The sequence below is a fragment of the Mesoplodon mirus genome (assembly GCF_964341445.2).
Source record: "Mesoplodon mirus genome assembly, chromosome: 16".
Taxonomy (NCBI): domain Eukaryota; kingdom Metazoa; phylum Chordata; class Mammalia; order Artiodactyla; family Ziphiidae; genus Mesoplodon; species Mesoplodon mirus.
Window position 1 is genome coordinate 48,285,445 of NC_138992.1, and position 14,432 is coordinate 48,299,876.

Genomic DNA, 14,432 nt, shown 5'->3' on the forward strand with positions numbered 1-14,432 from the left:
CATTGAGAGGCCCGCGTACCACAAAAAAAAAAAAAAAAAAAAAAAAAAAAGAAATGCCGTTTTTATTTTTGCTTTCATTTTCATCTTCTATTTTGGCTTCATCACTTTAAAAGCAAACTTGAAGAAATTAGATAAGGAAGACACTTAGGTGACATCACATCCTTTTGCAAGATTCAGAAACATTTTTTCAAAACTTTCTATGAATACCAGGCCAAGCATGAAGCTTCTGAATTTCTTCATATGTGCCATATAAATGTATATATTTTAAGTTCACTACTTTACTAAAATATTTTTGAAGAACTAGTTCACTTAATCCTCACTATTGTTGACTACACAAATAAGTATAAAATTTGTGATTCTGCATTTTAATTTTTTCTTCACATATGAATGATAATTGCTCAAATAAACTTATACATTTATCTTATCACTCTTAGAACACAAATATGAATTCAGATCACTGTTCTAAAATGAGTATTGAAGGAAGTCAAACACATTTATCGTTCACCATTGGTATCAATAGCTGTAAATAGTTACAAATAAATAAATAAATATATATGTATATAATAGGAAACTTGCTGTAAAAATACATGATTATGTTAAGGTGTTAAGCTTATCATTGTTTTTATATTTTTCACATTCGGTTGGCTTTTACTAAAAAAAAAAAAAGGCAGGCTAGGGAGTGTAGAAAGGAGGATTGCTTTAGAGAAAAACAAAAAAGAAACACCTCCTTTTAAAAATTAATATTAATAATTTATATTAATAATTACAATTGTTAATTATAATAAATTAATATAAAATGATAATATATTAATATTAATTAATTTATGTTAATAATTATAATTAGTAATAATGAATATTAATCACCTTTGGCTCACCTTGTTGAGCCAAAATACATTCCTCTGGGAAAATGCTTCTGTCAGGGAAACAAGGAAAAAAAACATCAGGAGTTCTGAATAAATCATTAATATATTATGGCTTCTTTACTATAGTCATGGTTGTTTGATTTATTTATTAATGTTTTATAAAACCAAATTTGTTTATAATTTGATAGACTAAATCTATTCAGGTCTTTCTGTAATATCCTTTCACTTGCTTTCCTGTTAATTCCTCCGTGCTACATCCCTCACATTGCAGTTTATATGCTCTTTCTGTGAGGGACTGTATTATAGACCTCAAGAGCTGGTAATTTTAATCTTACTGTTCTATAATTTTCATTTTCCTTTAGGCGGTAAAATAAACAAGCTAAATACCTGAGTTTATCCAGGTGCCCAAAGAAGCCCCACCTCCATCCTAACTCCTTAGGCTTCTTCTTTCCCCATCCTAAAATTACTTTCCCAACATTTTCCTAAGGATTCTGTACATACTCATGATTGGCTTAATAAGTGTTAGGGGAGGTTCTCCAAAGTAAAATAAAAAAGCATTTCTGGTGTCCAAACATGTAGGCTAAAAAAGCAGGAATTTTATGAACAAAAAGTATTAATTATTTTGCAAATTAATCTTCTCATATGAAAGTATGAATTGGATTCCAGCATTATGAAAGTTTTGATAGATAGGCTGATAAGAACAGAGGCAAGCTGCATGCACAGACTGACCTTGAGCTTGCAGCTGTGTATGCTATTTACAGAGGGCTTGCTTGTTCTAATTCTGCATCTTTGCATCATAGTAAGCCCAGTGCTTTTACTCAAAAAGACCCAACCTATCTCCTTGTTGTGACCCAGCCCTGTTTATTAGAAGTAGCATATCAATGCTGTTACAGTAAACCTTTCAAGCACTTCTGCTGTAGGATAAGCTTATGTCAGTGAAGAAACGGATATAGTCAAACACATGTAGGAATCACAATCTAGATATGCTGGTACAAGCAAGTGAATGAAACATTTTATAATTTTGTTTTACCATTTCTTGCTAATTATTCATTATCCAGTTGAGCTCAAAAATTGCAGCATAGAGTCAATTTTAGATGCTATGTGAAAATAATGCAAAATATTTATAAAAGGATCTTAAATTGATAACTTTTAAGATAATAACCATTTAGTATACTAAATGGTATACTTTGAAAATTAAAATAAAAATCTAGGTTCAATTTTTCTATCTTTAGAAGTAATGATAGTAAAATATGAAGCAATTTTTTATGTGGATTTTGGTGTTTAAGGGATTATGATCAACTTTAACTTGATGGGAAATAGCATAACTCAAGATATTATTTCAATCATTCTATCACTCAATTATTTTCCTTTCTAGTTTTCTGTTCCCTTCATCACTGCCTTAGTTTAGGTCCTCATCACCTAATAATTCTGGCTATTAGAGCAGTCTTCTAACTGCTGCCTTTGCCTTCAGTCATTTCCCACTGCAATCATACCTGCACACTGATGCCAACTTACCCTACAGCAATATCATTTTTATATTAATTTTTCATGGTATTTGTTGCCTCCTACATAATGATCTAACTCTTAAACCTAGCATTCAGAACTCTTCAAAACTTGATCTTAGCATAATTTCCAACATTGTCACTCATATATTTTTGTATCAAGCCCATGTTTAACCAGTTAGTGCACTAGTTTTGGTAAAGTCAAAACTGATATTTAAATTCTAGTTCTGATACTTAACAGATTTCTGACCCTGGGTCATCCAATGTACTGAAGTTTCAATTTCTTGTCATGTAAAATGGGGAACTTTTAACTCAAAACTTTGTAAAGTCTACTAATAATAGGAATAGGAGTAATAATAATAATAATAGCAGCAGCAGCAGCAGCAGCAGCAGTAGTAGTAATAGCAGTAGTCAGAATAGGAGTAATAATAGTAGTAGTAACATAGTAGTAGCTGTTAACTACCAGTCTTTAAGCAGTAACCTATGTTTAGGTACTTCACAAAATATTTTATATACACTACATTATTGAATCCACCAACGGCCCTATAAGTAGGTTATTTTAGACCTACTTTACAAATAAAGAAACTGAATCACAGAGAGATTTATAATTGACTAATCTTTTACAGACAATAGCTGAGTAAGGGTTTTAAATCTGATCTGTCTTAAAGGACTTAAGTGGAGTAAAACTAACTTCAAAATCACAAGCAATATTGTGCTAATGCCTTCATTTTTCTTGGGAGAAATTCCATAGTTTCTCAGATTCTCTGAGGAGCTTATGAGCCCCCAAAAGCTCGGAATCATTGAGGTAAACTCGCAATTCCTTAATTAAGAACAATGGCCTTGGGAGATTTATCTTTTAAGACCCTGGTACTTCATATTGTCTGGTGCACAGTAGAAAAATCAATTGCATATTAGGATAAATTGTTTATCAATGAGTCTATAAATAGTTCCTTGCACATAGTGGATGATTAGTAATTATTCAAAAATATATGCCACATAGTTGCTGTTGATCTGGAAAATTGTAGCACTTAATGCCAGGTTTGTTATACTAGGCATACTTAGAATTATGACTGAATAAATAGTACTTACAGTTCACATACAGTAAAAAGACATATAATTAAAATCAGTTGCTGAAAAGTGGATTTCCATGTATTATACAATTACTTTTGTTTAGGTAGTCACTAAAATTGACCTCTTTTGCACTGGCTACAGAGAGAGGAATGTAAACCTCCAGAATCATCTTGACCATTAAATTGAGATGTCCAGGGGGAAAGTATAGCACATATAAACCACACATGAATAAATGACATGGGACATAAATGAGAATGTTCTTAGACTCCTAATTAGGCTCAACAAGGGAGGAAAAAAACTCTTTAATATCATGGTGCAGTTACCCACATCCAATCTTGATTTATTTTTTTAGAAGGACTATTTTGAATGTCGTGAAGACATGTCTAATTTACTAAAAACAAACAAACAAAAAAAACAAAACAGACTTCATATCCAAACTATAGCCTAAATGAATAAAACATTTACCATGGACTTGATTATCTCACTATTTTCCTAGGGTTTCAATTTACCTGGCTATAATAGACCGGTTATTTTAATTATATTGATTTACTCTAAAGTCCTTACTAAATTTAAAGCTATAAATGTTTGGTGGTAGCATATCTTTGAAAATACCTTTACTGATTTTTGGAGGACCTATTAGATAGCTATTTGTTTTCCTTATATTTTAATGGCCTGGTGTTTAATTATGCCTTATTATTGTAGACTAGTGGCATGCTCAAAACCTAACTGCATCCAAACAGGCAAACAATCCCAGAAACCCTCCTCAATTGCTGAAGAAATGTTTTGAAATATAATTTGAAAATGGAAGTCCTTGTGCTGAACTTTTATCCTAATTGTAGCAGTACTATTTCCTTTTCTTTTGAAAATATTTTCTTTGTTACAAGGCTTTAAGACTTGAAAATTAGAAGCAATGAAAATGATTAAAACTTTTTGAGCAGCCAGAATTGTACTGAGGAAGTATATTTTAAAATATTAAGTTCAGCATTTATTTAGTGGAGAAAAAAAATAGAAACTATTGTTACAGATTTTTAGAAAGAGCTCTTATGCAGCAACTGTGCAGCAGCTGTGAGCTTCAAACAGGTGGCTTGATAGGGTGGCCCTTGTCTCCTGGATGCAAACCCTGAAGCCTTGAGCAGATGTTTAGGGCTGAGGACAAAGTAGAGAAATCCACTTCCTCAGTGGACATTTTTTTGGTTGTGGGTCTAGACTATAACAGGGCTTAAATCAGTTCCGCCTGTTACTAGGTAACTTTGGCCAAATCACACAACCTATGAAAGTCTTCATTTCCTGATCTGTAAAATGGTGATAATAACAAAATTTAACTAATATGGTAAGACATAGTACATGTGAATATTTACTAATATTCTTCGTGTTGCTTTTATAACACTTTATAAGAACTTTTTGTTTCCTTTAATTCTAGTCTTGGGACATCATTAACAGTACTATATACAACAAAATCCTTTAAAAGTTTGAGCGTATGTGAAAGAAAATTAGATTTGTCATTGAACAAAACTCAATAAAATTTATCTGACACACATGTAAATGCTATTCAAAATTGTAACTTTATTGCATTATGTTAGCTCATATATGGTAAGCAACTAATAAATTATTGTAATAATAAGCTTTTTTCATGGTTAAGCTATGACTCAATTGAGAAGAAGCATCTAGAGGAGGAGTCAAGGAATCATTCTGAAGCTTGAGGCCCTTGGGGATCAGGTGATGTGTTGAAGATAGGAAGAGTGGGCAGGAAGAAGGCAAGAGAAGGGCACTAGACCCTTGCGGAACTGGAGGCTTGATGAAAGGGTAGAAGTGGAAATAAGAGACTTAAGAAATTCTTACCCAAGATCAGCTTCTATCCCCTTCTATCTTGCAGAACACAGCAGTGATCTAACTCTTGTGTGGAGCTGGGCAACCAGGATGTGGTTTAGAACCCAACTCTCCTTTGCATGGAGAGCCTGACTGAGCAAGTGAAAGGGAGTGAGAAAGTATGGGTCATGAAGTTTCAATGAAAAATTCAGTGACATAATTCTGGTTCATAATAAATGTTCAATACATAGTATTTTATTCTTGTTCTTTTTTCACATGTCTACAAGACTTTTCTGGCTCTCCAGCAGGGACCACAGGCTTTACTGTTCACCAAGAAAGAGACCCTTTCTTCAATGAAGTGCAAAGAGAATAGAAATAAAGTTGCAACCAAGGTATAAGGTTTTAAACATTTGAAAGAACATATGAGACAGGAAAATAGCTGATATTTTTATCTTTGGAAGTTTTTAGTCACAGACTTTCCCTCAGACTTAGAATTTTTGCCAAACCTTTCAGTTTATGTAGAGATAATTGGACTGGACAATATTTAATACAATTTTTTATCTCAGGATTATTTTACAAATACTCAGATGCTTCAGAGTAGCTTCTTTTTCTAATCAGTTCTTTTCTTCTTTCAGCTTTTCTTTCCTATTCCTAATCCTAACCAAATAGTGAGGAATTAGAGTGCTAAAATGTCCCATATTACTTATCTGTTGCTGCATAAAAAAATCACCTGAAAACTTAGCAACTTAAAACAACAAACATTTATTATCTCACACAGTTCTGAGGGTCAAGAATCCAGGAGCAGCTTAGCTGGGTGGTTTTGACTCAAGGTACATCATGAATGTGCAGTGAAATTATTGGCTGAGGCTGCAATTATTTGAAAGGGCTGGAGAATCTACTTCTAAGCTCACTCATACAGCTGTTGGCAGGAGGCCCCACTTTTCCACATGTGTCTCTCCCCTCTATATAGAGCTATTTATACAACATGGGAGCTGGATTCTCCAGAGTGAGTAATGAGAGAGAGAGAGAAATAACCAAGAAGGAAGTCATGATGTATATTATGACCTAACTTTGGAAATCAGGTACCTTCACTTCTGCAGTATTCTGCTCTAGCAAGCAGATACAATGAAATACCAGGAGGTGGGAATTATTTGAGCCATCTTGGAGGCTGACTCACATATATTTCTTTAACTTCTCAACTACCCAAACCAATGTGTGGATAGTGTGAGAGGACAGAGGTTTAAGAGGCCTATCCTATTTAGGCCCATCCTATTTAGAATTCAATGAGGTAACTATCACTAATCAAAGATTTTATGATGATTTCTGAATTTTATTCCTAGACATGGATTTAAGTATTTTAAATTTATATATTTAAGTATTTAAAATTATGAATATTCTCAAATTTGTTCTCAATCATTTAACCTACAAGTAAAAATTAAGTTTCTATGAATCAGAAGCTGTCAGGGCAATTACGATATGTGTTACAATCAAGTTATGTACAAAAAGCCAAGGATACACAGAGACAGAGGAACTAAATTTACCTGGGGAGTTGAAGAAGGATTCACAGAGGAGGTGTTTCTGAGTTTTGTTTTAAAAGGTTAATAAGATTTTGTAAGACTGACAAAGAGGTAAACAAGAAGATAAACATTAGAAAAACAAATGCAGAGTTTCAGCAAGTTTCAGAAGATAACATACAGAATGATACTATATTTATAAAGATATAATTTATTTAAACACACATATTTGATTAAATATAAGTAAGGAATTGAGAAATTCAAACTCAGGTAAGTGATTGTCTCTGGAGGGACTGGGACAGCCAAAAGTAAGGGAGAAACCAGAGATAGATTCAATAGTGCTAGTGTTTGAATAGGTTTATAGGATTATAGATGTCAGAATTATGTATAACAATTTTTACATATGAAATATTGTATAGTCATTTTTGATATTCAGTGTATGTTGTCAGCAGAGGGAACAGCATATGAAAATGCATGGAGGGGTGAACGAGCTTAGAATAAAATATAAAGACATAATTATGACAAGGAAATTATAAATAATGCATTATATTTCATAATATACAGTTCAGTATCCTGAAATTATATTGGAGTATACAAACGAAAGAAGATTAGAGATTCAATTGAAAGTGACAAACTCAAAACTCAGAATCTTGCAAAAGAAGCAAGTACTATTTCTGTATTAAGAACCAGGAAGCTGATTTCTCCTTTACTGCCTGCATGATGATAAGATCAAGGCATATTGCAATTGAGAATCTTGAATCATGTGAATTAATGATAAGTTATAGGAGCAGTTATTATTTTCACCATTAGGAAAGAGATCTGGTGGATTTTAATTGTCTAAAACTTATCATGTGCCAACAACTTTTGTTCCAAGTGGCATTCAAATCACAGGGTGATACTTAATTTAACAACTTATCCTTTTAAACTATTGTGAAGCTGCAAGTATGGTTTAATTATATTATTGCCAATCATCTGAAGAATGGTAATTACTTGGAACTTTTGGCCAGTATTTCTGATGAAAAGTGTTATGGCAAACTCAGTAGGTCATAGGTTCATGTCCTGAGCCTATTAATTTTCTTCTAAAGCCTTACTTTATTCCTTAGATGAGTAATCACTCCACCCTTGGAAAACATGCTTAGAAAAACTTGACTGATCTGAAGTGAACATGAAATGTAATGACTTTTGCTGTTATCATTTTGATTTACTTTTTTTTTTCATTTTTCTTACTAGCCAAAAAAAAAAAAAAGTGACTAAAGCACTATTTTCCTGTAAGAGATTTGAAATGCTTGTTAATTCGACACAGTCCAAAATGTTGATGGATAATTAACAGCGATATTTATCTGACCAAGAGTGAGAGAATGAGTTCCTACATGTTTACGAACAAAGTTCAGGATACTTTTTTCCTAGGGAAGGGGACGTGATACACAGGAGGAAGTTATGAAGATTGGACTCTTTTCCTTTTGAAGAATAAAGACAAGCCATAATCCCTGTAAGGCCACATTGGGACTTTCTGACAAAGAAGTTGTATCTGTTTTGATAAAAGAAGGCCAGGAGTGTCTAGAGGTATTTTACAAACCAGCGCTATGGTCTTGCTGAGCTTAGGTGTCACCATAGCTTCCTGGGAAACTTGAATGCCAACCCTTGAGTCTTCTGCTGTTGGTTCCACTGCCTTGTTTTTCGTTGGTCCTTTGGCTGCTTGATGGATCGTTGTTTTGTCATTAGGTCTGTTTTTGATAAAAAATGTATTTCACTTTCATCCCACTGATAGCCTATTCCAGCCAAACTTTACATGTATTTTCTGGGTGTGGGTATGCCCAGAAGGTGAGCATACATATGTCCTACCACTTTGCACCTTATTTGCAGTTGCAGTGGCTCATCTATATCAAATTTGTATCTTAACAAAGATGTCTCTGATATGAAATCACAGAGGTGTTCATTCCAGAGTTGGTGTTAGATATCTGACATATAAAAATGTCTGTGACTCATCTTCTCCCTACTTTCCTCTCACCTGTGAGTATCCTATAAGACACAACCTGAAGTCTTTTCCCTATTTTACATACTCACAAACACTCTCACAGTTCCTACATCTCTTATTAAATGACTCCCTCCTTCCTTCTGTTTTTTATCTATGCCTGTGACTAGCACATGCTCACTAGATGATCCCTGATAGCATGTTTTTTTTTTTTAACTCAAAGTGGCATCTTAAAAAAAAATCCTGTTCTCCAGTATCTCTGAACTCCTGTGCCTTTTTTTTTTTTTTTTTTTTTTTTTTTTTTGCGGTACACGGGCCTCGCACCTTCGCGGCCTCTCCCGTTGAGGAGCACAGGCTCCGGACGCGCAGGCCCAGCAGCCATGGCTCACGGGCCCAGCCGCTCTGCGGCACGTGGGATCTTCCCGGACCGGGGCACAAACCCGCATCCCCTGCATCGGCAGGGGGACTCCCAACCACTGCGCCAGCAGGGAAGTCCTCCTGTGCCTTTTTATTCTCCACTGTCTGACGCTGTGAAATTCCACTCTCTGTCCTTACTTCCTCCAATCATTATAATTCCTCCTCTAAAAACGAACTTGTTCTGCATTTCCCAACAATGCAAAATGTGGAAATATCTTGTAGGCAGTAGAAAAATAACACAAATTTAAGCAAAGACAGTTACCAGAAGTTGTCCTTTCTCCCACTATACATCTTTCCCTATATGCACCCTATAATTTCACTCCCTGTTTTGTCCTTAAGTCATGTTCTTTAATTCCTTTAAATGCATTCTTAAGGTAATAATAATCTCTTATATTTTATATCTTGGGATCATGAGTTTTAATTTTAGGCCCTTTCTTCTGTTTGTATCTGTCACCACAGAAGAATAACAGCCCCAACTCACTGATGCTCATATGGTTCGACTAAATTTTTGGAATTTACAAATATCCATGGAGGACTGGTTCTTTTCCTCAGGTGCTGAGTTATGATGATCCAGGAGTGGACAACATGTAGAGGCCATTAGCAGGGGTTTTGACTGAAAAAAGTCAGACAAAGTATCTCTGAGAGTTTGCACTAAATTGATTCACTGTGCACGTTTACTACTAGTGGAAGAGATTTTTTTTTTCAGTGAGAAACAGACCCTCTAAGATAAATATGTTTTGCTCAGACTATGTATGAATTGATTAGAATTTGTATTTACAGAGCTAAGACTAGATTCCTAATTTTTATGACTGCTAGCCTATGACTTTTATTTTACATTATTTTAGGCCACTAAGAAAGAGAAGCCTTAGTCTAGGACTTATAATAACCTAAGTTCTTGTCACAGCTCTGTAAATACAAAGATTTGCTATTCTTGACAAGATTTGTCACTTCTATGCCATAATTTACTCATCTGTGTAAAAGTAGGGATTGTAACTACCCTATATTTTTTGCTGAATTGTTAGAATTATGTTCACTATGAAGGTTACATAAGTGACATGTAGTATATTACATGTTTTCTAATTGGAAGAATATTTCAACAGCAGTAGTAGCAATTTCTGATGCTAATGTTCTTTCTTCAACTTTTATTCTTTATCTTTTCTTTCAGTTTCTAAATTTCTGTGACTTCACTATCATCAGCTCCCCACCACCAACCCCCCTTTTTAAAATCACATATTGGATTTTGCCCATAGGTAATCCAATGATAAAATCACACAGATAGTTGAAATAAAAAGTTCCCCTTATTTTTCTTGGATAAAATTTTGATAACACCAATTGTCCTTGTCAATTATATACTTGGATATTAGTTATAATAGTGTCTTTTCTTCTCATTTGCACAGGAAATGACTTATTTCTTGTAGCGGTTCATGAACTGGGACATGCTCTGGGACTGGAGCATTCCAATGACCCTACTGCCATCATGGCTCCATTTTACCAGTACATGGAAACTGACAACTTCAAACTACCTAATGATGATTTGCAGGGCATCCAGAAAATATATGGTAGGTTACCACTGATTCTATTTGGTTAACCCTATAGTGAAGTGCAGAATTTCTGCTCTGTTTTCTTTGTTGAGATAGATGCTCTAAGTATATTAGAGAGATAAATACTGAAAAAAAAAATATCTGGTCTATTGACAAAAGTCTTCTATCAATCAAATTTTGTTGGCAACAATCCCAGATATCTTAATATGCAGATAATGGGAAAGTCTAGGCACTGATAAACTTTTCTTACTGAGTTTAATTGAAACCTGAAATTATAGTAAAGGTCAGATAAGATTTAGTATTTAAAATTCTGATAAAAATGTAATAAATGAATATAACCAATAAAAACAATGAGTCATAGAAGTCATAACATACTGAGACTTTGGTAAAAGCTGACAGATTGATTCTCAGTTTATGATATTTGATGGTAGATAGATGCTAGACAAATCACTTTGGAAAATGCTGAAAATTCTCTTGTGTGATGGGTGTAACAAAATGAACTCAAAAACATGTAATTATTGACTAAGAGGTAAAAGATAACAAATGGCTAAGTTTAGTAACACATAATTCACAATAAATTTCTAGTAGAGTAAAACAATTTTAATTTATGGGGTTCAGTCAATGAATGCAAGGTAAGACAAAAGGAAGAAACATTATTACACATATTTACTATAATCCTAACTCCCTCAATAGGACCATTGACTTTTATAAAGACATTTATTTCACACAAAATTGTTAAGAACTTGACATTTATTATTTACATATAGAGAATATGCTTTACTAAATTAATGAAGTGAAGCTTTCATTTTACAATACAAAAACAAGTGTGTGCTGTCTGTAATATTCAGTACTCAGAAGATGTCATTTGCATTTTTAAATATCATAGTTTAAATTCAGTAATCTGTTTTGCATTCATGAATTTTTCAAGTTCAATGTCTCAGTGGTGACCATTTTCTCAAGGTTAAAATAAGTTTTGGAAAAAAGGTCAACTTTTGTGCTGCTCTTTATTTGGGAGGATACTGAGAAAAGAGAAATATCTGGGAGTCAAAACTAAATAGCTCATATGTTGAATGAGCTAGCCAATGCCTATGTGTGTGTCATCAGAAATTCTGCCAAAGTAGTTAACTGAAAGGAAGCTCTTTCTCATGACCTCATGAATTAGTAGTCTAGACTGAAGGTCTGCAAAAGAGTATTCTTTCCATATCTAAATAATAAGTGTGAACAGCCCTGTATTTCTTTTTAAAAAACATAAATCCCTTGAGGAATGATGCTTTACATCTGTACCAAATTACATCTATAAACTTTGGCTTGATTTAGAAACCTCCTTTTAGAAATACTTCTTTACATTAATATTTTACTAGTGGTGTTTTAATCAATAGGTGTTTTAGATTCAGTATTCAAATGAAACACTCTTCTAGCAATTTGTCAAAACATTTCATTAGAAGAAAATAATGAAAGTCAGGAAAAGTTGATAAAATATAGTTAGATACATAAGGATAGAATAAACTTTGATTTGTTAATGAACTATTAACAATATTAGAAATATTTGCATAGAATTGTCTATCAAAATCTAGGATTAACTTTGGTGGAGCTTGCATGCATGGTTCCAGTATTCATTTTAATTTATTTATGATTAATACACCACCTACTTCCAAAAAAAGATTTGAAAGCAGACTTTCTAATAAGGGCTGTGGTGAAGCTATTATAAAAATCATTAAAAATTAACAAAGAAGGCCTAGTTACTTGGATCCAGAATTCAGCACAATAAAGACAGTTTCCAATAGACTTGGCAATGGTTTGTTGGGTAAGATAGTTTGTTTTTTCAGGTAGTAAACAATCTTAAAGACCTCTTAGTTTGCTTAATCTGAACCCTCCACTGATGAGTGATTGTCCTCTGTAGCATATTTTCCAGCACTATTCCAGTTTTAAGTGAGCCAAGTGCTGTCCTCATATTTTCAAAAGGTCCACCTGACAAGATTCCTCCACCAACAAGACCTCTACCGACAGTGCCCCCACACCGCTCTAATCCTCCAGCTGACCCAAGGAAGAATGACCGGCCCAAACCTCCCCGGCCTCCCACTGGCAGACCTTCCTATCCTGGAGCCAAACCCAACATCTGTGATGGGAACTTTAACACTCTAGCTATTCTTCGCCGTGAGATGTTTGTTTTCAAGGTAGGAAGCTGTGATTTTTTTTTTTTAACAGTAGATCAAGTGTCTACAGTGTCGCTTTAGAAAACAAGTTCTCATTCATTCTAACACCACCTTCCCAGACCTCTCACAGTTAGAAGTTTCAAAAAAAAGTATCTTAAAATAAAATGCACAAATGGGCTTAAATGTCTAGCAGAAAATTGTTGTAACATTCTATTTGGGGAATGCATTTATGTCAGCAAAAGCTAAAATGCCTAGAAATGTGAGGCTAAAAAGTGCTGCATGTTATGAACAGATAAAAAAGCATAATTTAAATCATGAATAGGAGCTAATAGGGATGATTTGCTTGGGAGCTTAGCCACTTCCAGGCGTACTGCAGCTACTCTATCTTTGGTTTGCACATCTTTATGAGATCCTTATAATCTCACTAGACAGCTAAAACATTGTTTTTTAAGAGGAGTATTGATCATTTTGTTCAGGGTCTACTAGTAGCCATTTACATTAAATCTCCTCTATGAGACCATCACTTTGATTTTACATATATATGTTGTTGTTTTCTTTAGGCATGCATTTATAGCTATCTAATTTACATTGTTTTTTAAAAGGTTACAAGCTAAAACTAATTTTACACTTTGCTAAATGTGCTTTTCAGTGACGTTGTGTTCTGCAACAATAACACTAAAAAACAGTGTATCAATATAAATTACATAATACTAAAAAGTGAATGTAATGTAATACTGAAAAATATTTTCCCCTCAATGTTTGTAAACCAGGCTTAAAGATTAATGAAAACTGTAAGATTTATGTTGGTATTAGGGCACTAAAATAGCTACATTTTACCAATACCATCCATTTAAAAATAAAATAATGTGCTCTCTTTTTCAGTAGACATGGATCAATAAATATTGAAATATTGCCCTACTTATCCTATCTACCAGAGGCCATACTTTAAAAATATAGATATTATATAATTTTTAATAGGCAAAGTACTTTATTCCCTATATTGGAAATTAAGATTTGGATTTAATATAATATGCACAAGAGCATCATATTTTCCTGGAAAAAAATCAATGATTTTCTTCAAACACATGAATAGATTTTTGAATTTTATAAATGCCCTGCAATGCTTTGTTAGATATCTCCCCCCCTTTTTTTTTTATTTTTTGGTATGCGGGCCTCTCACTTTTGTGGCCTCTCCCATTGCAGCACACAAGCTCCAGATGCGCAGGCCCAGTGGCCATGGCTCACGGGCCCAGCCGCTCCATGGCATGTGGGATCCTTCCCAGACCAAGGCACGAACCCGTATCCCCTGCATTGGCAGGCAGACTCTGAACCACTGCGCCACCAGGGAAGCCCCAGATATCTCCCCTTTAATTTAAGTAGATTAATACATTTAGATTCAAGGAATAAAGAAAAAAAAGCTTACTCTATATATGTGTATATCTATATCTATATACATAGATATAGATATACACATATACTCATACTCATTGTGGCTAAGCCCACAGCAACTAGTTGAAATGAACACAAAATGCATTAATTTGTTTATTCTACAAGACACCAAATGACAACTGAAAGATTTGTTTTTCACTGTTT

General features: G+C 33.9%; 1 protein-coding gene across 1 annotated transcript in view; it reads left to right on the top strand.

Annotated features, from left to right (window-relative positions):
- The window catches only part of MMP16 (matrix metallopeptidase 16), a 342,393-nt gene that overhangs the window by 226,042 nt on the left and 101,919 nt on the right, over positions 1-14,432 (top strand). The window contains exons 5-6 of the mRNA XM_082601441.1: positions 10,543-10,704; positions 12,649-12,860. Of these exons, the coding sequence (XP_082457567.1) occupies positions 10,543-10,704; positions 12,649-12,860 (374 nt within the window). The remainder of the gene's footprint in view (positions 1-10,542; positions 10,705-12,648; positions 12,861-14,432) is intronic.